The sequence below is a fragment of the Microtus ochrogaster genome, chromosome 19 (assembly GCF_000317375.1).
Source record: "Microtus ochrogaster isolate Prairie Vole_2 chromosome 19, MicOch1.0, whole genome shotgun sequence".
In the NCBI taxonomy this organism is placed as follows: domain Eukaryota; kingdom Metazoa; phylum Chordata; class Mammalia; order Rodentia; family Cricetidae; genus Microtus; species Microtus ochrogaster.
Genome location: NC_022021.1, coordinates 43,204,980 through 43,230,185, shown reverse-complemented (window position 1 = coordinate 43,230,185; position 25,206 = coordinate 43,204,980). Strand labels below are relative to the sequence as shown.

General features: G+C 47.1%; 1 protein-coding gene across 2 annotated transcripts in view; it reads left to right on the top strand.

Annotated features, from left to right (window-relative positions):
* Positions 1-25,206, top strand: part of Trio (trio Rho guanine nucleotide exchange factor) — a 287,626-nt gene that overhangs the window by 213,597 nt on the left and 48,823 nt on the right. For both annotated transcript variants that reach the window (XM_026783734.1, XM_005356663.3), the window contains exon 34: positions 655-898. In XM_026783734.1, the coding sequence (XP_026639535.1) occupies positions 655-898 (244 nt within the window). The remainder of the gene's footprint in view (positions 1-654; positions 899-25,206) is intronic.

Below are 25,206 nucleotides of genomic sequence, written 5' to 3'. Positions count from 1 at the left end.
CCAGTGGTGGTCTCTGTGTTTTTGGAGCCTGTCCTAGAACTAGCTCTTGTAGACCAGGCTGGCCTCGAACTCACAGAGATCCACCTGTCTCTGCCTCCCGAGTGCTGGGATTAAAGGCGTGCACCACCACTGCCTGGCTAGCCTCGAACTCACAGAGATCCGCCTGCCTCTGCCTCCCGAGTGCTGGAATTCCAAGTCACTTTGTATCAGACCAAATCTGCTGCTGTGGCGGCTTTTGTTGCAAAACCGCAGATACTTGAGCTTCTGCTAATTCAGGCAATGGGGTTCCGCTGCAAACTTAGCCAAGGCAGGCAGAATGGGCCTGTGTGGCCGAGTCACGAACTAAAAAACAGCACCCAGAAGCTACCCGCTTGAGTCGGGGGCAAAATAGCCCGACGTTGGACACCAAAATGTAACGGCGTAAACGAATGCAGACAGATTGTAATATATATATATATATATAATCTTTAATAGACTTACAGAACCACCATTCCTGCGGAGACCAGGAAAGCAGAGGCTGGGAGCACGCTCGCCAAATTTATATGCAAACATTAGCCCGAGGCGGACACGCCCCCTAAGGGGCGGGACTTATCCCTACAGCCAGGCCCGGTGGTTTTGCTTGCTGACCTGTTCCCCTTTCTCTGTCCCTCTCAGCTCTCTGGTGGCTGTGAACTGACAGTAGTGATCCATGACTTCACGGCTTGCAACAGTAACGAGCTAACCATTCGGCGTGGTCAGACGGTGGAGGTTCTGGAGCGGCCTCATGACAAGCCTGACTGGTGTCTGGTACGCACCACTGACAGGTCCCCCGCAGCAGAAGGCCTTGTGCCCTGTGGCTCGCTGTGCATCGCCCACTCCCGCAGTAGCATGGAGATGGAGGGAATCTTCAACCACAAAGGTAAGGGGCAGGGAACCCTGAGGGGCTGCCAGTGAAGCTGTGTCTGCCCAGCAGGTGGGCACACAGGACCTTCTGGCAGCACGCCTTCAGGGCTGCCTTATCACTGTCTGCAGTGGCAATGGGATTCCAGGCTAAGGTGGAGAAAGGCAGAGCATCAGCTTCCAAAGGGCAGCTGTGGGGTCATGGATGGGGGGTGCAGCTCTTCAGGGGCCAGCACCACTCGTAAGTGGAGAAGAAAGAGCAGGCACCATTTTCTTCCAGTTTGCTTAAAGTAGGCAGGGGAAGCAACAGATAAGGGAGGTGGGACTGAACCCAGCCTCCTTTGAATCAGGTATTCACGTGGCCTTTCTCTGCTGTCATTCAATTCCTGGAGACCAAATTTGGGCTGAGAGTTATTTAGCCATTACGTTTTATAGCTGTGTAAATGGAGAGTCTGGGGCTCTCCCAAGCTCTGCATTGCATTCCTGTGAAGACCATGAAAGACTTTACCCAAATGCCCACCACGGAGGCTGCAGGCCGCTGAGCACGTGAGGGTGGCTTGTCCCGATGGAGGTGTGCTGCAGTTGGGAAAGCATGCTAGAGTTTTATGGGAAAGACGACTTACGTGTTGAAATGACATATTCCATAGGGGTTGTAAACAAATTGTGTTGTTTAAATTAACATTTCTTTTCATATGGATGGTAGAAAGTTCGGTTGACAGACACAGTTCATGCTGTGTTCCTGATGAGTGGAGCTAGCTTACTCGTTCATCTTGGTGAGTTGTTTCTGGAAAGTTCTTTCTCTGGAGGAAGCAGAGTTTGGCAGCTCATCTAAGGATGCAGGGGGCAGCCCGGCTCATGTCAGACTGTTGGTCAGTACTGGAAGATGGGATAGTTCTTCTGGCTTTGGAAAATATAGCTGGTTTTCTTTCTGAAGGAACATTGCTCCACGCAGCCACATTCAGTTTCTTTTTCACTAATTATAGAATATTCTAGCAACTTTCTCCGCTTGCCCTCCATGCTCTCCTGATCCTCATCCTGACAGTTTGGGTGTCATCCACTACCTGCCATGACTTAATTCCTGTGAGCTGAGAGAAGCTGCTCAGGAACTCCAGTGAGCCCAGCTCATTCATTACAGTCAAGCTCTGGGTCTACAGGGTCCCCTGTGAATTCACTGTCCCTAGTGAGAAACAGGATGAATGAGACCAAGGAAAGCAAAGTATCGTTTTTCATCTCCAGGGACTCTGCATGTTTAGAGCAGCATAAGCCTTTCTGTGACCTGGAGCTGGAGTCCGGGTGAAGTCCCAGCACTAAACACCACTCTTCTGAGCTCACAGCTGCCTCAGTCTACCAGATCCATTTGAGTTTGGATTAGAAATCAAGTTTCTCTGTCCCCCTGAGGAGCCCTGGTGAACTTGAACATGCCACATTGAGCTCTTGTATTTAGACGGCGTTGGCATGTGCCTCTCCTGCCGTGTGCTCTTTACTTCCCGGTGTGCACAGTTGCCACTTAGCTGAAGAGAAAACGCCTCCGTCCTTAGCACACTTGACTTTGTCCTCAAAACTTACAGGGAATTCTGGGTTTTGCTTGTTTTTAAGTAAACGTTTTGTTTTTCTGTCTGAATGCATTCTTTGCTGTCAAGATTCTGAAACGTCATCCATTCCTCGCAGGCCTCTAGTGCCCATCCTCACAGCTGTGCCCGCCCATCACTTAGTCTCTAGCGCCCATCCTCACTGCTGTGCCCATCCTCACAGCTGCGCCCGCCCATCACTGTCTCCAGCGCCCATCCTCACTGCTGTGCCCGCCCATCACTGTCTCCAGCGCCCATCCTCACTGCTGTGAGCACAGGGGGTGGTGAGGGCTCGGGTCTTCAGCTTTCTTTTTTTCCTGATCTGCTATAATTATCTCACGAGGAAAATGAAGGCTATCTGTCTGCTCCATCAGCAACAGAGCAGTGTATCAGGGAAGAAAACTTGCCCTCAAGTTCAAAAGGCCTCTGACAGAATCTTGTGGAAGTCAAGCCCAGGAAGTATAGCCTTAACCAGCCTCCATCTAGCACCCTGGAGACCATTGTCAGAAAGTGCAGGCAACAAAGGGTAGGAAGTGAGAATGCAGCCCAGAAGAGACATACTCTTCAGAGACCTCTGCCATCTTGGGAAGCACAAGGCCTTGATTGGCCTCTGACCCGCCCATAGCCCATTCTCTTACCTGCTGTGGAGCGACGGGCACATGCCACTGTGATGAAGTATTGGTGTGTGCTGGGCTATTCCTCCGAGTTTCTCGTTTCACTGTGAGAACTCTGGGCTTGGAGGATGCAGCAGTGAGAGAGGTGAGCCAGGAGCCAGGGCTCTCACAAGACTCGATCCCATCATTCTTTGGCAGGATCAGACCCCTTGGGCAATGTCAGCTAAGCTGGCTGCATGCTCCCCCCACACACAGCTCCTGAGCTCGAAGACATTACGTATCTCTAGCTCTTTCGCTAATCCCTAAGGATAGCTTTTTAGTGGTGTGAGTCTTAGCACTGTGCCCTTCCAGACAAGAGGAAGAAGCTCATTGCTTTCTAGTCCTGATCTTGGCAGCTTTTTATTTCATAACTCTGTGTCCAAACAGCTTAAATCTCCATATACTTTATGAGCGCAAATCTGTGGCCATTGAGGCTAACTGTCCAGTTGCTTGCAAAGAATAAGCTGCCTAAAGGTTCCCCGTGCGCCTCCCATAGCGTCTAGGGAGGTCTCCGCGCTCACTGTGACTGGAGCCAGGGCACGCTTGGTGGCCCTGGAACTGTGCTGGACAGGAAGAATGCCTGGGATTCATGAGAGCCAGGTGTTTTATCTCAAGATATATGTGACTTCAGTAGGATAAAGATGCAGCTTGCCTGAAATCAACTTAAAAAGAAACTGAGTCACACAGTTTACATTTCAGGATGTTTTTGAGTCTGAAACTAGACCCAAGCTGTGTATGTTCCTCCATGGCGAGAGCTTTCCCGTGTGTGCGGGAAGATCATTTTGGAAAATTGTGTTTCTCCTCTCCTCTGCAGACAGACAGATTGCCTGGGGTGTTGACATTCCCCGGGACTGGCTGCCATTCTTCCTTCTCCTCAGCATGTTAGTCACCAGCTCAGCAGACAGTGCGGGGAGGAAAATAGAGTGTGGCTTCAGCAGATCACACTTGGCCAGTCTTAGCTGTCTGTGGTCTGTGCCGGCTGCTGCGACTTGAGAAGCTGGGGCTGGCCTCGGTGCAGAGGGCCCTGCCTCTGCTTCCAGCATGCACAAGGTGTCCCACGCTGAGAACCACCAGTGGTCTTATCCCCTTAAGAACGGTTTGCCTGGCTGGAAGTAGGCGTCAGGCGATCTCTGCCGAGTAATCTTTCCTTCCCAGTGTCTCAACTTCTGAGGCTTCTATTTACTTGCCCACAGGAGTAAGTAGAAATATCAAACATGTCTGTATTTCCTGTGAGACCATTTCAGAATGTCCCCTTTGCCTTGTGGTAGCTGCACCTGGACTGTTCTCATACCTGTTTGTTTGTTCGTTTATTTTATGTTATTAGGATTGAATCCTGGTGAGAGCTACTGGCTATACCACAGTCCACTGTCTTCCTCTTTATTTAGAGACAGGAACAGGTCCTTTCTTTCTCTGTCTCCCCATCCCTTGGTCTCTCAAGCCACTCAGCTTCACTCTGTAACCCAGGCAGACAGTTCTCCTGACTCAGCCTACTGACTACCAAGTATTTTTTCATAACCAAGAAGGTTCTAGTGCATTCCACCACTGTGGGAGGGCCACTCAGTGGCTGCAGTACCCCAGGGTGAGGTTCAACAAATTGAGAGGGTTCAGGAAAACATGGCATTGCCTATGTTTAGTTTGACAAGGCGTTGTCACTGACTTCATACAGGCTGCATATCTGCAGGACAGAGTGTAAGTCTGTTACGAGTGCTACTTTTCCTGATGCATCCTGATAAAATATAAACCTGTGTTGAATACTCTTGTAAAGTCCTTCCATGGCGCTCGCCAGCTCACTGCCTTGGGAAGAATGCCTAGACAGCCCCGGTCCCAGCACGAACCTCATGCCATACTTCCCCCCATAGCCCCTGCCACACAACATGATGTGGTAGGATAGGCTGAACTTGGAAGGCCCCTCTTAGCCCCCACACAAGTGTTTCACCAAAAGTAGGGCTCTTAGGACTGAGTGGCCCTGTAGTTCTAGCTTTGGGGAGTGCACAAGATGCCTCCTCCTGCCAGAGCCCTGGCTTCTGACCACCTCTCTGCTGATCTTGTGTCCATACGCTCGGCCTTACCATTCTTGGCAGCTCCGCCATCATCAGTTTGTTTCTTAGAAAGGTTTTCTGAATAGTGCTAATTCAAATCTTACATCTTTTCCTATGCCAACTCATAATGAGATGACAGGTGGACTTTCTGCTGTGCTTTGATGTGTCTAGGACAAAACAAAACACCTCCTTAGAAAAATCAGTCACATCTCTTAAAGTGTTTATAATTACAGCATTTTTTTTCTTCTTTGGGTAAGGAAAGTAAGGAACACAAACAAGAGAAACAAAAGCCCTTGTCTCGTGACTGAGGCTCTCAGCTAGCAGCTGTAACTCAGTATCTACCCATTACCACAGCAAATCATATCAAAAGCATCTGTCTGTGGCTTTGGGCTCAACCACAGAAGCTGTGGAGACGTGGGCATGTAGGTCCACATTGGCCCAGGATCCTCACCTAAATGTGTGGCTGTCATCAGTATCAGCAGCCTTTTCGCGAATCCAGATTGAGAGTAAGAACGTCTCCTTTTATCTAAATGTACCTGAAATAGTTTTTCCTCTGGGCTCGGCCAGGACTACATCTCTCCTCTTCAAGTCTTTCTTGTCCTCCTGTTTCCATGGATGATCTCGCTTCTTTGTTGTTCGCTGTACCGCCATCCTTTTTAAAACTACCCAAGTGCCCTCCCTCTCCCAGTCCCACTCCATTGGCTAACTAGTAACGTGGACACATGGCTACAGCTGTCTCCATCACAGGCTGCATGATCTGCTGTAAGTGCATGTAACACTGACCTTACCTGGAGTCATTTTTGAATTTGCAGTTCTGTGTATAAAGTGCCTTCACAGGCCTGTGCTCTTGCCAACATCCATCCATGATCCCCGTTCATCTTACAAACCTGATTCACTGTACCCTTCCCACACCCCCAACCATTTTCCTTTCAGATCCTGGCAACCTCCTGTTACGTCTATCCTCTGGGGACTGGCTTACTTTATTTAGTATAATGTCTTGAGGGATTCTCCTCTTCCATCATGTTCCTGAAAGTCCTTACTTAGAGCTGATCTGCTCTGCGCGTGTGCATCACTTTGATGGGCACTTGCCGTCCACAAGGATACCTAGGTACCTGCTTGAGTCCCTGCTGTGGGGATTGTGGGTGCGCAACAAGAAGCAGCGTTGCTGGCCCACCTGCTGCTGAGCAGTGTCTTCCCCTGGCAGGTGTTGAAATCTAGTCCCCAGTGGATTGGTCCAAACAGGTGGAGACCAGGGCAGGGCTCTTGTGAGCAGAAGGAGTGTCTTTGTGAGGCAACCCTAGGGAGCCCTTCTGCCCTTCCCCAAATGAGAGCACGGGCATCATCTCTGAGGAACACACCTTCACTGCGTCTGCCAGCACCTTGATCATGGACTTGTGCTGTCTTTTATAAGTACCCCCATTTTAAGGTACTTCGTTGCAGCTGCAGGTATGAATAAAGAGATATGTTAATCCCACCTTTAACTTTCTGAGGATGTCATCCCTATCTTTTTGGCTTTGTGCCAACAATATATTTCAAATTCATTCTCTTTTTCTCCATCTCAGCCCCAGGTACCCCAGCCTTGCTTCTTGCACCTTATACACAAACCCATGGCCCAGCTCTTGTTGAGCCTTCAGTAGCTTTCTCTTGACCATAGAATAAAATCTTGTTTTTTTCTGGTCTCCTAACATGTTCCAAACTAAATGTGTTCACCCACAGACCCTGTCCCCTTGGTGCGGTGTGTCAGGTAACAAACTAGAGCCTTCACCTCAACCCAAACACTGCCTGTCTCATCTCACCAAACAAAAAATCTTTCAGAAAAGCCTAAAGGAGAAAACCATTCACCCAGTGATTATGGGGGTGGGTGGTTTAGCAGAATAGATTTGATCTAATCCACAAGAGTTTCACCACCTTGGGGCAACCCGGAGAGAACAACTCCAGTCTGAAAGCTCTGATGGTGACCAGAGCCAGAGAGACTAATAGAGGAACTCACTGGGGGAGATCTTTAAACAGATTTTAGTGAGTGACAGCTGTGGGTGTCGAGCTACGCTTATAAACATCATAGCAGACAGAACTACAGATAAACAGTGGAGTGACAGAGAGCAGAAAAGCTCGCTGTGCATCCAGTGCTGAAAGGGGCCATAAGCAAAGAGACCCTGAGATCCTGCTCCTGAGATTCGCCATCTGGGGTACACACTCAGCAGGATAGTGACAGACAAGTAATTTTCTTTGTGATTCCACTTGTCAAGCTCTGTTCTTTCTTTTTTAACTTCAACATTTTATCTTTTATAGATTTATTTACTAGGGCCATCACTCACAGCTCAAAGATCCATATGCCATTATGCCAAGGGCTACTCCTGCAATGACATGTAATTTCTTGAGGTAGCTGGTCGAGGCCTGATGCTGGGCCTGTAAGCTCCATAACATCATGATCACATGTGTAACCACTATGCCAATATGGATGAGGGCGTGTTTCCACTAAGGTGCAAATTATAGTGTGTCTGAGGGCCATTCCTCCCTCCAGAGCTGCTCTCCCGAAATCAGCCCTGACCACAGCCTCCCTGATGTCTGTACAGGTGAGGTCATGGCTGTGCCTAAGGACTTGTGAATTTAGGGTGAGGCCAGGTTTTTCCTTCACTCCCATGCCCTGCTCCCAACCCCGTGTTGCAGAGATGAGCCCAAAGGACAAGACCTTCCCTGAGGTCAACAGATGGGGTATGGGAACTTCATGAGGTCACCAGGTGTGCCTTCACTTGGAAGCCACACCCAGGCTATCTGCACTCCCAGCTGAACCTGGAACGGAGGGCGTGCCAAAGGGATTTTCCCTTGGAGAACAAGCAGGAGCCAAGAGTTGTGAACCCCATCTAAACCATATTCGTAGTCCTCGGGACAGCCTCAGCCCTGTGGTCACAGCACAGATGGAGAGGAACACCTGCCCCCTCCCCCCACTCAGGCCTTGCCCTCTGCGTTTCCCCCAGCCCCCCCCCCCCCCCGTGATATTAGATTCTAGATGTGCGTGTCCAGCACCAAGGACCTCAGTAGCACGTGGCCCGTCCAGGCTGCACCATGGACACTGAGCTCAGATTCCTTTCTGGAGCCTGCTCTGACCTAAGGATGCCTTAGGGCGCAGACTCAGCTCCAGACTTCTCCATCCTGGCCCTCGGGCATTCCCCCGCAGGCACCTCCATGAGTCCCTCCCATTCGCTCGCCCAGAAGGTGACCTGTAAGCTTCCTATTCCAGATGAGACTGAAATAACTCGTGATTTGTCAATGACCTAAAATGGTTCCAGAAAGTTCAGGGTATCAGTTTTTAGTGACATGAACAAGTGATTCCACTGTGTTTATGCATTTGCGTCATACCGCATGGTCACCGCCAGCAGAGAACACCCCAGGTTCACTAATGCATAGGCATTTCAAACCCGTACCTGCCCACATATTCTTAAAAATACATATAATGGGGGATCTGTGTGCAACTTTTTAATTCACTTGGAAAGAACCGTTCTATTCTGTTTGAACAGCTGCTAATGCAAATCCCTGTGGGAAGAAAGACCGAAGAACATGGAGTCGCACCAAGAATTAAAAACATTGTCCCTGAGCAGTGTATCCAAGGCTGAGCGCTCAGTCACAGACCTGTGATTAAGGAGTTCTTTCCGCGGAGCATATAATTACAGAGCCACCCAAGCGGCTATTATTCTGCAGAGGGCTCCATATGGGGAGCATTTTCCCATTTCAGCTGTACATTTAAGTTCTTCTCGGAACAGGAACAGTACATTAGCAGCATTGGCAGTATCCATATTAGGTCATCGCAGAATTATAGATATTGGCAAGGCACAAACAGTGAGGAACCGTCCTCCCACAGCTCTGTAAATGGCCATGGCCTGCGGGGCGCAGGGCGTAGTACGGCTCACCTGCAATCCCAGCACTCAGGAGATAGGAGGAGTGTGAGTTCAAGGCCAGCTTGGTCTACCTAACAACACCCTATCTTTATTTAAAAAAAAATCCATGGTGCCAACTGGTGGGCAGGTGTGTCAGGGAATGTGACACAGACCAACAGGGCTGTGGCAGGTGCCAGGCCTTGGGGACCTGCTCCCACCTCTCAATTTCTGGAAGACAAACTTTAAAAATCCCTCATTTCTGACATTGCGTAGACATCAGAGCGTCATTAACTTGTCAGATGAAGGAGTTCTTCCTTAAATGTGTGCATCCTGGCACTTAGAAGCTGTCAAATCAGAAGATGTGTGTTTGAGAAGAACTTTCTACCTTCAGGATACTTTTTCTTCAGGTTTCATCAGTACAGTAGGAGTGAACCCATCGTCTGTTTCCTTGTGCTTCCCTTGATTCTTGGTGCAGCTGACCTGGTCCCAGCTCTGAGGGTACTTGATAGACAGATACTTGATACTCAGACTCTGGGTGTGGGCCTAGCACAAAGACTGTGTGTCCCTGTGTTCAAGGAGGGGTTCTCTGGCTGTTGTCCTAGAGGAACCCCCATATAACCAGAATTGCGATAGCTTTAGCTGGAGATGCACACTTCTAAGCTGACGCACACAGAGAAGGAATGGTGCAGCTGAAACCATCCAATTATTTCTGAACTATTTTTAAAAAAAAAAGCTACATCTGAGAACAAAACCATAGTGTTTGTTCCTAGTAAATTCAAAGTTCTGCATTCATGGAAAAAGACAGGAGCAAGCAAGCACAGGTCTACTTCTAGGCAACTCAGAATAAAGGCTGTCAGAGCTGGGTCACACGGTAAAGCAGACTCAACACTGTAGGTGGGGGGAGCGAGCCTGTTTGGAAAGCCCTTCAAATAATAAACACCCTCTGGCATTGTCCCATGCTTCATTTGGAAGTTTGGGGAAAATCATGACCTTGGGTAGTCAACAATGTGGAATGATCGTGCTTCCTGGAGTGTTCCAGAATCTGTTGAGCAGCCCACACTGGCCATTCAGCACATGACATGACCAGTCAGCCCACAGTGTGATGTTTATGCTCAGAAAAGACCCCAGGAGCCTCCTACACAGGTCCTCTGGAGTCCATGCAGAATCCAGGAGGAGCAGAGGGCAAAGGTCGGTGCTTTGAACCCAGCCCGCCAGACCTCTTATGTTCCCTCCAGAATCCATCAGTAGAAACAGAAGTTGTGTATGGCAGACAAGGGGGAGGGTAACGTTGTCATTTCAAAATTCATAGTGAAGTGTTAGGTGTGAGAAAGTCCCACGGAAAGCTGAGAGACTCTGATGGAGACAGGAGACGGCTGGGGCCACAGAAGAACCGTCTCACAAGTTCCTTGTGTGTGAAAAGTGGTTTGAGTCATAAGCTTCATCTCTTAGGAGGAGTCATAACTTTGTAGAGTTTAGGGGAGGAGAGCCAAGAAGCTGATTTTCTCCATGCTTTGAGAACAGGCATGATGTCTGCACTGTAAACTACTGGCCTTTATTCTGTATGGGAGACTCCTAATTTACACTTCTTCCATTAAATCCATAATAAAGGTGGAAGCATTTTGGAGAGATTAATATAAATGAATTAATATTAAATTAATACAAATATTTCCATACCAATGCCTGGTCAACAGGAAAAATCTACCAAAAGCCCACCTGATAGACAAACACAATGACAGACTCATGATTCAATCTGTATGAATGATTTTAAGGAATTATTCCCCCCACCAGGTAGGTAAAATACAATTAAGAAAATTTAATTCATATTTTACGGATTTGTGAAATTAAACATTGTATGTAAGCAAATGTCACTGTATGGCATGCTTTACTGAAATTGTCACTTGCCTGATTGACTTATTACTTGCTCACATATTTTGTTTCTCTCCAAAATTTTGCTTTTCCATTTGGCCCATCAGTTCTATTTCTAGTGTCCTATAAATATGTGTTCCCATGGATCCACTGATCCACATGCTGGGTTAGCGATGCTTGCAAGGACGCCACAGTCTTTGGTAAACTTGGCTCCGTGTACACTTGGAGCATAACACACTCGTGAAAAAGATATAATACAGGAACAAGTCTCTGTAGTATAGCAACCTAGAGTCAAGCTACAGATGAGTCAGGGCTGGGGGATAGACACAAAATTTATATTTGCCGAAAAAGCACTAGGGGGTTATGTTAAAAGGAAGAAAAGAAAGGCATATCTATATGTGGCAAATGATACTGTAGAAATAGACTGAGTTTATACTTCGTTGTGTTTTATTTCTGAAATGTTCAATATCTGAAAGAAAAGAGCTAAGTCTTAAAATGTTCTTTTCTTCTGCCTAGAAAATGTGTGGGGGTCACTGAAACTGTGTGAAAAGTTTTTCTGAGACTAGGTAGATGCCTGAGCCTCCATCAGATCTGCTCCAGAAGGAGCAGACCGTGTCTGTTAAGGAGCAGATGTGTGTCAGGAGACGAGCGTGTTCATCCACCACGCTGCCAGCACAGAGTCCCAGGCCAGTGGCTCTGACAGGGAGTCTCTTCCCTAGAAAGCTAGCTCTGGAGGAGGCCAGATTCTAAACTGACTTCCCCCCTTTGCTTCAGGCCTCAGTTGACAAGTGGCCCCTCACTGCCTGTGCACACCCTGCCGTGTCCACGTCTAAACATTCAGGTTAGAATGCTGTCAGACTAGAGGTGGTCCTTCCGACATACAGACCTTGTTTTGATCATCTTGGACACTGTGTCTCATTCCGACATACAGTGTTTATAACTTTTGTGCATAAGAATTTGGAGACACATTTCAGCCTATGGTAGGTGGGCTGCTGGAGCCTTAGAAAGTTAACAGTAAAAACAGAGGACAAACTGGGGATTTAAAGTGGCAGGCATTGCATGGCTTTTTTTATATTTCATCTCAAGAGTAATCTCTCTGTGGAGGGGAGGGGAGGGAGGGACGGGATGGAAGCACAGAGAAATTAACTACCATAAACAAGTTTGGTACGTGACATAAAATGGGTTTTTAGGAGCAGGAGACATCTCTTTTGAAGCTTTAATGAAGGAGGTAGCTGAAGCCTTCAGAAGTAATCAGTTGCCAAAAGCTGGTATGTAAGGTCCACTCTACCCAAGACTGCTGGCCACCCCCCCACAAAACTTGGCACTCCTAAAAGCCGGGGCCCTTCCACAGCCTCCCACAATGATCTGTTATTTGAATATGACATGGCCATTCTAAAAGCCAGACACTACCTAAAGAAGCCCCTCCCAGCTAATGTTTCTCTTCTCTCTGTGCCTCTTCTCCCCTGTCCTGCCCTAGTCACTCACAAGTGTGCAAAGATTGCTTTCCTTAGGGGTCTTCAGTCCTCATGCAGGAGTTAGATGCCCTAGCCTGGCCTGACCACGTGGTCTCCCTCCCTTGACAGAGCTAAGGGATTCCGTTTCAGGTCCTGCCCCTGTCAATGTGTGATGTACACTTTGAATTCTGAAATGTCACAGAATGGAGGTATCATCAGCACCCGTTGGCTGTTCAGGGCTAGCTACATTGCCCTGCATTTGGAGGGGGACAGGAGTAAATAGTACCCCCCCCTTTTTTTTAAGAGTCTGTCATCTTGCAGTTCTGCAAATGGCACACCATGCTGAGGCATCAGAAAATGACCTAACATGAGGAGAGTCGGAACGTTTTGTTGAAGAAAGGAAAACTCAGATCGTTCCTGAGAAGATAGTAAATAAAGCAATGAAAGGGAGCCTGTCCGGGTTTGGCTCTGCGTCGCAGGGTTTGAAGGCCCCATAAAGGTGCTTTTGTGGACTGACACGGAGCAGAAGCAGTGGGAACGCACACGTGAATGGGCCCTAAGAGGCTGGGGTTCTGTCATTCCGGCACCCCTACCAGGACAGGAGGTATTATCTCGGGGTAAAGAAACCGGAGCAGGCTCGTCAGGACAGGGGCATCTTTGTGCGTGGAACCTGGGGGACAGCATTGCGAGCCCCAGCTGTGCTTGGGGCGGGCACTGTGGGCATATTGTGCAGAGTGGAGACATGGGGAGGGGGCAGGGCCATGGAGATGACACAAGGAAATGAAGTGTGTCGTTCCAGAGATCCGGGACCCTCGGCCCCTGGACCATGCGATCCTGTTAGGGTTTTGAGGCCCCCTGAAAATAGCCGGGGGCGGGGCGAGGGCTATTAACGTTTACTTGACACATTGCGGGACTTTCAGAAAAGCTGCCAAAAGAGGATTTCTGTTTTGGGGATGTCTTTGCACTCAAATCCTAGCAGATCACTCACAACAGTGCACAGCACCAAACAGAACACACAGCCTCTACCTCAGAAGTAGAACTGAGGCTTACTGGCTCCTTTTGTCGTAGGATGCGCCCCCACTTTGAATTTACTTGGTGTTTTTTCAGAGCTAATGTATCTGTGTCGTGTTTGCAGGGACAGCCCTGAAGCAGTTGTGTGGGGACCACAGGAGAGGCCTGCTGTCCCTTGTGCGCTGGCCTTCATCCCAGCTCTAGCCCCCCACCCTGGTTCCTGGCTCTCTGATGGTAATTAGTCAATGCCACGTAATGATATATTTTTATAAACTATGCAAATGTTCTTTCTTGTCCTGATTTTCTGCTGGGTTGGGATTTTTTTTTTCAGCCATCAGGAGTTTTGCCTCCAGCCATTATTAATGTAAAGCTAGCCAGAGTAGTATCTGTTTTTCCCATTCCTTCTAAATTTATGAAATGGGGTTTTCTGGAATGCTGAGCTGTCCCTTTATCATACTCATTTATTCATCCAGTTTTGTGTTGTGCCGTTTTCTGGGATCTCACACTCAGTCAATGTCCTGCTTCCCAACAGAGTTCTAACATTGGTCACTAGAAGCCCCTCCCGGGAGCTGTCACCAGGTACAAGATAGGGCCATTTAGCTAGGGTCCTCCCAGCAGAGGTGAAGGGAAGGTTAATTTTCTCCCTTGGTAGTTTCTTTCCCTCTCCTTTCTCTGTGTTTGTATAAAATACCTGGGTACCAGTGTCCACTTTTGTTCAACCATAGTCACACGTGTTGTCTCCTCCTGGTAGAGTATTTCCATAGCTAGAGTACCGAGCCTGCACCTCACCAGACTCTTCTTTCCTCTGAGAAGCTGGCCTCCTTCCCGTTTTGCTGGTCTGGCTTTGCAATGTGCAGCAGGATGTGTTTGCAGAGCAGGTTTACTGTTCCGTCCCCTTTTGTGCTCCACTGTGCGCGTGGGTGCACACACCTCGGTTCCCTGTCCGTTTGCTAGGACTACCTGACAACTACCACATTCCAGATGGTGTATATAAACTATGGAAGTGGATTCTCTCACCAAAAATGTATTTCTAGAGGCTAGGGCTTTGGGATGGAGGTATTGACAGTGTTGGTGTTTTCATAGGTTTTTCCCTGTCTTTGTGGCTACTGCTAGTAAGCATGCGTACTTGACTGTCTCCCTGTTCTATATATCCCCTTCCTATAGGAAAGCCAGTCCCGTTGGCTTTGAGCTCACCCAGCCAATCCTGTTTGTTTGTTTATTAAGCCAGGGTCTTACCTTATAGTAGCCCAGGCTGTCCTGAAACTCAACTATGTAGACCACATTGGTCTTGTTTTTATGACAGTCTTCCTGTGTCAGCCTCCCAAGTGCAGGAAGATGGGCATGTGCGATGCTTAGGATTCCATCTTTATTGCCTTTTTGAACTCTGTCTAAAGCCACAGTCCTATTCAAGGACACTGGAAGTTAAGACTTCACTGTGTAAATTTGGAGGGACACAGTTTAGCCTCTAACTTTCTCAGTCCTTGTAGAGTATACAATATTTGTTCAGGGTATATGTGAAATATAACCATGATTCCAAGAGTTGAAACTCAGTTTTTTCTTTAATATGCTTCTCAAATTATATCACTTATGACCCACTAACCAGTAAATGTATGGATATCATGTCCCAGTAAACTCATTGCAAGTTGGAAATATGGGAAGTAGAAAGTACATTTAATATACCTAGCCTACTGAGCATCTCATTTACCCCAGCCTGCCTTACACCCACTCAGAGCGCTTCCGTTATTCTGCAGGAAGCCCAGTCATGTAGCATGGTGGCTGTTTGATGTCTTATGTAATTCACCGAATGCTGAGCTGTAGGGGAAGGCACAAGCATTACCAGGTGTGCTTTCATACCATCATAAATTCAGTCCTCAAATCTCAACTTACATAATGTTCTTAGTCAGAGACCCTTTGTATCTTCCCAGCCTCCCTGTGTTTGGTACTCATGAACAAACATTATGTCTTTATAACTCTTAGACTGATCTTCCATTCTTTTTGTGACATACTAAATTATATGCCTGGCCATAAAATTAAAATGTCAAAACCATGAAAAATACCTCCAAACATTTTTCTTCCTTTAAACCTTCCCTTTTTATTTCTAGATAACATACCCTTTTCTCTGCCCGGAGCCTGAAATGTTTGTCTCCTCCACCTCACTTAACTTCTGCAAAGCAACTCAGTCTTCTTTCTTTGCAGACCCCACTCCCATCAGTTCTAAAATGATTCCACATCCCAGCCCCAAATCCAAGCCACTGTCCTTCTCCATGCCTAGGAAGTGTGTCACTGAAGATGTGCTCTGAAGACACACAGCCACACGTGAGAATGGACTCGGCACCCTAACTGCTGCCCAGGGCCTCGTGTCCTCCAGTTTTCTTTCTGTGCACCCCCACATTGCCACCTCTGAAACTGAATTCTGGTCGCGTATGTCACCCACATCTACCTCCACGTTCTCTCTCCCTCTCCTTTCCATCCATCTCTCCCTCCCCACTAATGCCCCTCAGTCCATATATTCCAATTCTTATAACAGAGTTGTAGTCTTCACTCCATGACCCTGACTGTAGCAGGGAGAACTAAGAGTTTGAGTGCTGTTTCTACCTGTTTGACCACTAGACCTTAACCCTCGCTTAGTTTCTCATGCCTTCTGTTCGCTGACCTCCACATTTCTGCGGGCCCCGCTTCCCCATATGGTGGATTCAGGGTCAGTGAATCCTCTGCCAGGTCCACCTCATGCTCACTTGACTGAGTGAAAGGGAACTTCCACATGGAACACTCCAGCCTCAAGCTTCCATGATCTGCAGGAAAATGGGAGGAGAATGCTCCCTGCTCCCAGTACCCTTTTTTCCTGCTGTGCTTCAACTTCCTGGCATATGTGAGTTAGAGAATTTGGAGAGATTGGTCTCTAGGGAATTTCCCATACATCTGCAGCCCACATCACTGTGCTGCTCACTTTTAAGCCTCAACCCCTTCTTCCTTCACAGAGAACTTAGATTTCACATGAGGTAATTCATTGCCCTGACAACTGGCTCTAGCTTTTAATTAATAGCCTGTCTTTGGCGGTCTGTATTTTTAGACGGGGAAAGGTAAAGCGTGTAATAAAGTCGATAAGTGAAACTTTAGAATGTCAATTAACTTGATGGCTGTAGATTGCAATTTTTAGTGCTTATTTTGCCAACAAACAGGGTTATTGAGTTGGTAATAAAGTTTCCTTTGCTCTGTGGGTCACACCTCTTCCTTTGGTCTGCAGTCAGCATCCCATCTGGATCCATCACACACAGGACCCACCATTACAGGGAGAACAAGCCCCATGCCATGCTTTTGCTCTGCAGGAATATGAGGCTTGATGTACATCTGTAAATGCCAAATCCTTGCCATAAAATTAAAATGAGAAAAACGTACAAAAGGCCCCGTGTTGCAGCAGCTTGTATTCAGACATTGGCCTCTGAAACCACCTTTGCAGACCGTGGATGTGTCGTATAATGTTTTACAGAAGTCTGTGCTGTTCCCATGTTTTCTTTAAGAGTTTTAAGTTTATTTTGCAACAAATGCAGAAAAGTCTTAGGAAGACAAAGCAACACTAATAAAAAGGTCCTGCACACCAGGCATGGACATAGAGAATATTCTAGGTGTTTCCAAAATAAGAGTGGCCCTCATAGAATGGAGGGCACCTGCTTGCCATAAGGAGCAAGGGTCCAGCATGATTCAAAGGGGATAATCCCCTTTGAACCATCATGTGTGAGAGACATGGATGACGACCCACAGGAACTGGCAATGGCAGCTGTATCGGCTAGGGAAAATTCCCAGTTTCCTCAGAGGACAGGAATGAGAGCCTGAGATGTGCTTTAGTAAACATGCCTTTACACATCACATATAAGGGTATTTATTTTCTCTTCCTGGAAGGGGGAATGGAGCTGTTCTCAATACGTGGAGAGTGCAGCTCTGCCCAGTGATGTAACCAGTTGGCTCTCAGACTGCATTACATCTCTCTTTATCAAGTCTCATCAGGAGGCCCTGTTTGTTAGAGGTCTCCGAGAGGACCTCCCTCCAGATGTACACAAAGCCCAAGCCAGCGAAGCTGTCCAGAAAGCCCAGGGCTGGGAGGACATCTGTCACTTTATATTTCACCAAGTAAGGAAATCCAGCGCTGGTTGGTGCCGGAGAAGAGAGACATCTGGTTCCCAGGGTGCCTTGAGAATTTCCTTGAGCTCCAATTAGAGTCATTGTGGTAGAATGTAGTGTGTGTCTGGCTATTCCCACATGTGAGCCCCAACTGCTAGGCAGTGCTCAGAGCCTTCAGGGAAGCAGAGGAGAGCTCCACTCAGTCCAGGCCATGAGCTGCTGCTGTCCGAGCTGTTCAGCCTCTGTCATCGCTGCTCAGTGAGTGCTCTGGCTACCGCGCGAGGAGAGGTAGGGACGGGGGTCCTGGACCTTTAGATCTCCACTCACCATGCCAAACGGAGTTAAGCCAGTCGACACGCTGGACTCGCTTTCTTCTGTCGGCTCAGCCTACTGCAGCGGCAGACAGCCAGGCACTTGCAAGTACTGGATCCTCGACCTAGGTATGTGGCTTTCCTGGGTGCTCGTTCTGCACTTCTCTCTCTGCTTGTTTCCTTCCTGCCGCCTGCTTCCCCAGTTGATGTGTGTTCTGCAACAGAAGTATTTCATGTGCTGATACAGAAGCTTGTTACGTGCCTACTGCCTTGTAAAAGGGCTGGGTGGGAATGGCTTGCGGGAGACCAGAGACCAAGGCCAGTGCTGTGTTCAGGCATCAGGTGCTGTGTGGCATTTCTAAGTCTGAGCACTGCAGTGGCCATCATTTTTCTCTGAAATTGCATATAAACAGGCAGAAGGGATCTGTGCTCCAATTTGCCTTCTTGTGGCTTTAGCTGGGTTTGTGTCTGCTTCAGCTTTAATGTATTCAGGGAGTTCTCAGATGCGTTGAAAACAGTGTCGTAGCACTGATGTTTAGATTCTGTGCTTCTCTTAAGAACTGCGGCATGTAAGATAAAGTCAGGTGGGAGAGATGGACTCTGCAGCCTCCGCTGTCTGTATTAGGGGAGTGTGTGTTCCAAGGTCTGGCTTTGTCCACAGAGGAAATAAATAAAATGCGATCCCTACAAAGGTCTCTCTCAAGAGAAGCTCCAGTTTGAAGAGGATAAAGAATACAGAAATCCAAGAGAGGGAGAGCTAGATCTGCCCAGTGCCTAGACCATTCCCCTTCAACTCTCCAGGCTTGGCCAGCTTTCTGCCCATCACCTCTGGCATCTGGCAGTACCATGCAACCAAGAAGATGACTTCTCAGAAGCTAATTCCTAGGGGTGGTTTCTGCTATAATCGCAGTCCTGTCCTGGTTCTCTTGGAATATCTGCCTTACTTGCTTCTAGCCACTGTCCACACACACACACACACACACACACACACACACACACACACACACTTCAAGAAGAGTGGGCAGCAAGATGTAGAGCCAGAGGGAGCTGCTGAGCCTGTGGGCTCTCTCATTCACTATAAACTTGACTGGATCAGTTGGGACAAAGGGTCCCCAGTGAAGGAGGCATAACATGGGTAAAGGGGGCACTGAAAATAGGCGTTCAGCACTTGAGGGGAATTGGTACCACTTCCTTCTGGGTGTCCTTGGGAGGTCTAAACAACAGACTTGAGTTTGATTTATGAACCCTTAAGGATATAAGTATCAACCCTGGGAGTGCTCAGCTTGCTTCTGTAAACATGGTTTTCTATACTGTTTCATCATGGTTTTCATCCACAGAGCTAGCAGTATTCTAAGTCACTGGCAGGTGCTGGTGTATTTTATCATATTTGTGTTAATTACGCTGTCCCGGAGTGGTTTTCTTGAGAGATGATGTCCTCACTATGTAAAGGTCTGTGACCTGGGTCTACCCATGAGGGGATACTGGGCAGTAGGCATTCCTGTGGTGGGAAGATGAAGGTGGATGAGGGATGAGCTCACTTGATTAAAAATAACTGGTGCAGAAAAAAACAATTGGTAATGTCAAAGTCTGATGCAAAGTCTGGACCACTCGGGAGCTCTGGCTTGTGTGCAGATTACCTCATCTCCATGAACTTTTTCGTCTTGAACTGAAAAACTGAGTACTGGTAGAGCATCCCTCCTGAGCGTCACTGCGTGCTCCAGGCATTCACTGGATCGTGAGACATAGCATCTCTTTTTCTGTAGAGGGGCCTTTGAGTTCTAGAAATAGTTAATCCTCTTCTTAGTAAAGGGTATTATTAGACCTTTTCTCATAATGGAAGATGATTATGCTGTTGTCTTTCCTATACTTATTTTGTTCTGATAATTTCTAAATTATTAAGAAAGTCTTAAGAGATGTTCTTAAAATTGGCACCACAGTTTTTTTTTTTAATTGACCTAGATTTAAGAAGAAGAGAAAATACTATTTCAGGCTAAAGAATGGAAAAGGGGAAATGAAAGTCCAGTTTGTCCCTTCCACTCCTCTCAGGGGAAGGTAGCTGGCTGTTCATCATTTCCAGCAATTTATACTAACTGAAGCACCTTCCCCAACATTGCATTGGAGTAATATTTTCATATTCACTGATCCTATGTCTATATTGATTATGTATTCATCATACTTAAACAGAATAAAAGGATTCTGACTCGTGGCCAGGAAAAACAATTTCAAAGCAGATATTTTATGCTCGTGAAGATATCCAGAGTGGCCAACCATTCTGTACACCTGTGGAGGGTCTGGCCTCGAGCTCTGGGGACCTGCTACACGGAAGCCAGTTCACTGGCTGTGCGGCAGTGTGGAACCTTTTGGTGCTGGCACACACCAAAAATCCCAGCATTCCAGAGGCTAGGTCCAGGGAGTCTTGAGTTCCATGCCAGACTGGGCTACATAACTTTTAAAAGTATTCTTTGTTTTTTTTTTTTGTTTTGTTTTTTTCAGATTTTCATACGGTCTATTCTAGTCATGTTCCTCCTACTTCCCTGGCTTCTCCCAGACCTCACTATCTGCCCAATTTCATGTTTGTTTCTTTCTCTCAAAAACAAAACATAATAAAAATCCGTGTGTGTGTGATTGATATGACCAATATCACTCCATTGAAGACAACTGACCATCCCTGTGGCTATCAGTTGAGACTAGCTTCTTGGCTAGGGGTGCGACTTAGTCCCCACTTATGTTCCTTTGCTAGCCTCTGTCTGAAACAAATAAAAGACCTGTAAATTGTCTTTTAGGAAACTCCATTGTGTGCTCCCAGGATATAAATAAGACGGGGATGCTGCTGAGTAGCTCGTTTTGAAGTAGCTACACCAGTTTAGGATCCAGACCCTCCCTCTGCATAACTCCTGCATTAGACGCTGGGAGACTACCCCAGAAGAGTGAACGGATTCACATACGAAGTGCTGTGTGTTTTGGAATTTGAAATTCAATTTCAAGTCTTTCAGAACCTTTCCTGAAGGGTAGGAGCACATAGAATATTCACTCCAATGCGAATAAACAAAAACAATAGCCTCCTCAGAGGACTGTTTTGCTGTGAGGACTAGCTGTAGCTCATGAACCATGGAGGAATCTAAACTCTATCTCCAACCCCCAACCCCACTTGAATACCACTAGCTCGCTGGGTGGTGGTGTGGTGCATGCCTTTAATCCAAGCACTTGGGAGGCAGACGAAGGTGGATCTCTGTGAGTTCAAAGCCTGGTCTACAGCACAAGTTCTCAAACAGCCAGGACTGTACAGAGAAATCCTGTCTCGAAAAACCTTAAGCAAACAAGCACCGTTAACTCATTTGAAGTTTGTGGTATGGTATGTATTGCACAGGGGCACCGGGGACTAGAACAATACTGCAGAAACCAGAACAAGTATTTTATCCCTACTCGCTCGACCCACGTGACCTTGGCTAAGTCTTTGTTAGTGTGCTGGTCTGCGGTCACATCATTGTGCCCCTCCCCCATACACTCACCTCCACCATACTGTGTTCTTCAGAACCCTCGTTAAAATTTGTTCACTATATGTTTTAAAGCAAAGTACATTTATAAAATAATTTTGTCCTCTCACTTTTATAGAAAAGGTTTTACATGCTGGATAGATACCTTATCCAGGAGAAAACGTTATGAGGTTTTGTCTCATGTTATAACTGAGCTTATAGTGAATGTGGAATTTTGAGATATAAGTAGATAATAGTAATCCGCAATGGTCCTCCCTTCCATGTAAGGAGCCATAGCCATGCCGAAGTCCAGCTGTTGGGCAAAAATGACTTCTGGTCTGGAATTGACTTTGCTAGGTGAGCAGACATCTTGCTGGTGAGCTGCAATCTCTGTCTTTGCTGGTGTATCTTTCTAAAACATTGCAGCCGCTAGGCTTCAGGGAGAACACGGATTTATGGCTTTTCATTCTGAAGAATTTCCTCCAGGTGCTCTGAGTTGGCCTCTGGGGTGAGCAAGCAAGTCCATAAACACAGAGAGCTTGGAGTAATGAGCCTTGGAATTTATCCAGGGAGCCTCTATTTCCTCTTCCCGCCTGCAGGAGTGGGGGTGGGGACTGGGCAGCCACAGACCAGATGCTCTAGCTCATTTTTTGCGGTTCTTTCCTAAGACCGTGCAAATCTGAGGGACCAGATCGGGATCCTTGACTGCAGCAACTAGAAAACTCAGAGGCAGCCATTGAGAATGTCTGCTGTGTGTCCCCTCGTCTTTCTGGGTGTAAATCAATGTCTCTCTTATTGATACTTTTAATATTTGACCATCCTTTTTTCTCAGAAGCACAGCTGAGAATGCTTCTGCGTGACATCTTATAGGTAACTCTTAACTTTGTGGTAAAAATGTACTCGCAACTGTTATATGGAAAAGGAAGAGCGAGTGCTCAGGCCTGGGATGCACAAAACACGTGAGTTCTGAGGCAGCCTCCCTTTCTCCTTACTGTCTCTAAGCTCTGAAGCTGAATCTCAGGCTTTATCACGGTAAGAGGGAATGTGCTCTGCTAGGGTCACATAGGACCTGAAGATTGAATGTTTTTCCCTTTGTCTCTCTTCAGCTCAAGAGAAAGGCAGCACAGTGCCTGGCCCGGTCATGTTCCACCCCAGCCCCACCCGAGACTGTCTGATTGCTTCCTGTGGTTGCTCGCTCCCTGGAGGTGGCAGTGCCAGTTTATCACAGGGCCACTGATTAAAGCCAAGGACAGGATCCTGCTTTAATTGGTGCTCCTAGCAGAGGCGGCAGTTCTTTTCATTCCCTTTGTCTCCGAGCCTGTTTTGTTTCTTCCTGGAAAAACTCCAGGCCCCTCTCCCCTCCTTCCTTCGCACCAGTTACCAGTAAGTAGCTTGAATGGCACAGAGGGAAGAGCTCTTACAGGACTCAGTTGACAAGAGGCGATCCTTAGAAAGCTGCCTGCCTATTCCTGAGGCCCTAGAAGCAGGGGACAGACAGAATTTTCAGCTCCCTCCAAAGATAAGCACCTCAGCCTTCTTTTCATTCTTTGGTTTGTGCTGTTGCTGTTTTAGATGTGATCACCCCCCAAAAGAAGGGAGCCATACTCTAAACGTCCCTAACTGATGACTAAAAGAGTCACTTGAACCCGAGGGAGGTAGAAAGCAAGGTGATGTAAAGTTAGGGGCGGCCAGTGTGACCTTGAGACACCTCATGTCTGCAGCAAAGCCTTTCCTCCTGGAGTCCACGGGCATCAGCTGTATTCATGTTCGTCCGCGTGCTGTGAGCTTCAGTGGCAGCGCCGTTTTGGTTTTGTTAGTGTTACTAAAATGCAGTTTGGAAGGAATTTTTAATGGGTTAGGACTCTTTTGTTTCTTTGTTTTTGAACTAAACCAAGAACTCCAGACTATGTGCTGGATATTTGCTTTGTGGTTTGGGAGAGAGTGCTCTACTTCCTCCCTCTACACAGCTATAACTCTTCTGAACTAATATTCCATCCCTTGAGACTGAAGCCGTAGTTAACCACCCCATGGAGGATGTGGAGGATAATACTTGGCAGGCTCACTGCAGAACATTCCAGGGCCTCCCCATTGCCCCTGAATGCTGTATAAAAATGACCATATTGGTATGGGCTCTATGACAACATTTATAAGTTTGCACAGTTCATAGCTGGCTCAATTATGTGTATGCTAATGCAATTCAGACATTTTTGAGGCAGTAAAACACTTCTCTGCTGACATTCTGAATCTGGTTTTGATTTAAAAGAACAATAACAAATTTATGTATGGACTAAGCGTAAGCATAGCCTTATCGCCATTTCAACTAAACCACACAGTTTAACTGTAGAATGTTCTTTTAAACTGTGTTGTATTGGAAGGTCTTTGTGTGTCCCATGCTTCTCATGAAGACAGGTTTTAGCTTTTAAAAGCATCTACCTTCCACCCAAATTGTAGACTTACCCTTTAACAAGGCAAGCCAAGTGACTTCATTGTTTTTAACATGTAAGAAAAAAGACGGCAACCAAAGGTATAAATGTTCTTGTGGAAATTGCCCCAGATGTAAGCCTTCTGTAGGTAAGATTAGATATTTCCATACCATTACTTTGTGTTGAGCTTCAGAGACCATTGTAACCATGAGCTAAGTGTCCACGATTCCTAACATTAGGGCCTCTGAAGGCAGGATGCTGTGTGGGCGCCATGTGACTGCTGCTCGCCCCCAAATTAACTGTGTTCCTGTAAATGATGAGTTGTGTGTCTGTTCAGGCAACAATAAACACTGCAGTGCCCTGGAAATGACTTCACAAACAGAAATTAAGAATCAAGGCACTGTTTCTTCATGAAATAGAGAGCCTTCTTAGCCCTTTGAACAGTGAGCTAAATATTGAGCAGGCTGGTCCTTGGTTTTCTTGTTTGTTTTTGGTAATTCTTCTTTAAATGGCACAGTTTGACTTTTGGGTACCACAGAAGATCTCAACCTCACAGAAAAGCCAGGCACACCACAGAGCATTCAGAAGGGCTCTAGCTTTGAAAGGGAAAAGACCAGGTTACATCCTCGTTCTGCAGGGTGTCACTCTGCCTCGGTGGTGGTGCATGGATGTGAAGGTGGGGGTTTCCTCCAGCACCTGGAGCCTCAGTGGGAAGTCACTCTTGCCTCCCTGAGCTACGTAGATCCCTTTCTACCCATTGTTCCCGGGAACAGTGTCCCACACCTCAGTGTGGACATCACCAGTCTGTGTGCTGGCTAGAGATCATCCAGGAAGGCTACTGCAAAGACACTGCACATCCTCCCAGCCCTACCCAGCCCCCACCACACACCAGTGATTACTCTCATCGCAAAGGAAAGATGGTGCTGGATTGGGAGGGTGACAGAAAGCTGTAGTTTGTGGGATTCATACATGTCTTTCTAGTCTTGGCTTTTTGTTGCCGTTGTTTTTGTTTGTAAGAAAGTGTGTGTGTTTGTGTTTGCACGCATCACTGCTATCTTGCAACAATCTGCTTTTGACCTTGAATCTTAAGATCCTACCCTACCATTCATCATTGGCAAAATAGTTCCTCACGGACTTTTTCTCCTCAGACAATTTGGATGTTTGTCTGCAGAGAAATTCTGCTGTTCATCTCTCACCAAAGTTAAATGGGCCCTGACACACATAAAAAGCACTGAAGACAGCCTGATCATTCTAGATGCCAAAAACAAGGACTAGAAAATTCCTCCAAGTCAGTGTTTGTCCAGAGTAGGAGAAGGATTGCATTTAGAAGTGAGTTCTAACCTCAGGGTGGATCAACAGAAGAAGGGGAAGCCATCTTTATAATGTGGCTCTTTTTCACAGCTTTTCACAAGTTTGATTGTTACGCAGCATCTACGTGTTTATCGGCAAGCAGTAGACTCAAGGATGTCTGGCTCTCCTGGGCCACTGCCTCTTGAGAGACCTATATGAGGAAGGTATCACCTCTGCTTTCCGCCTCTCCT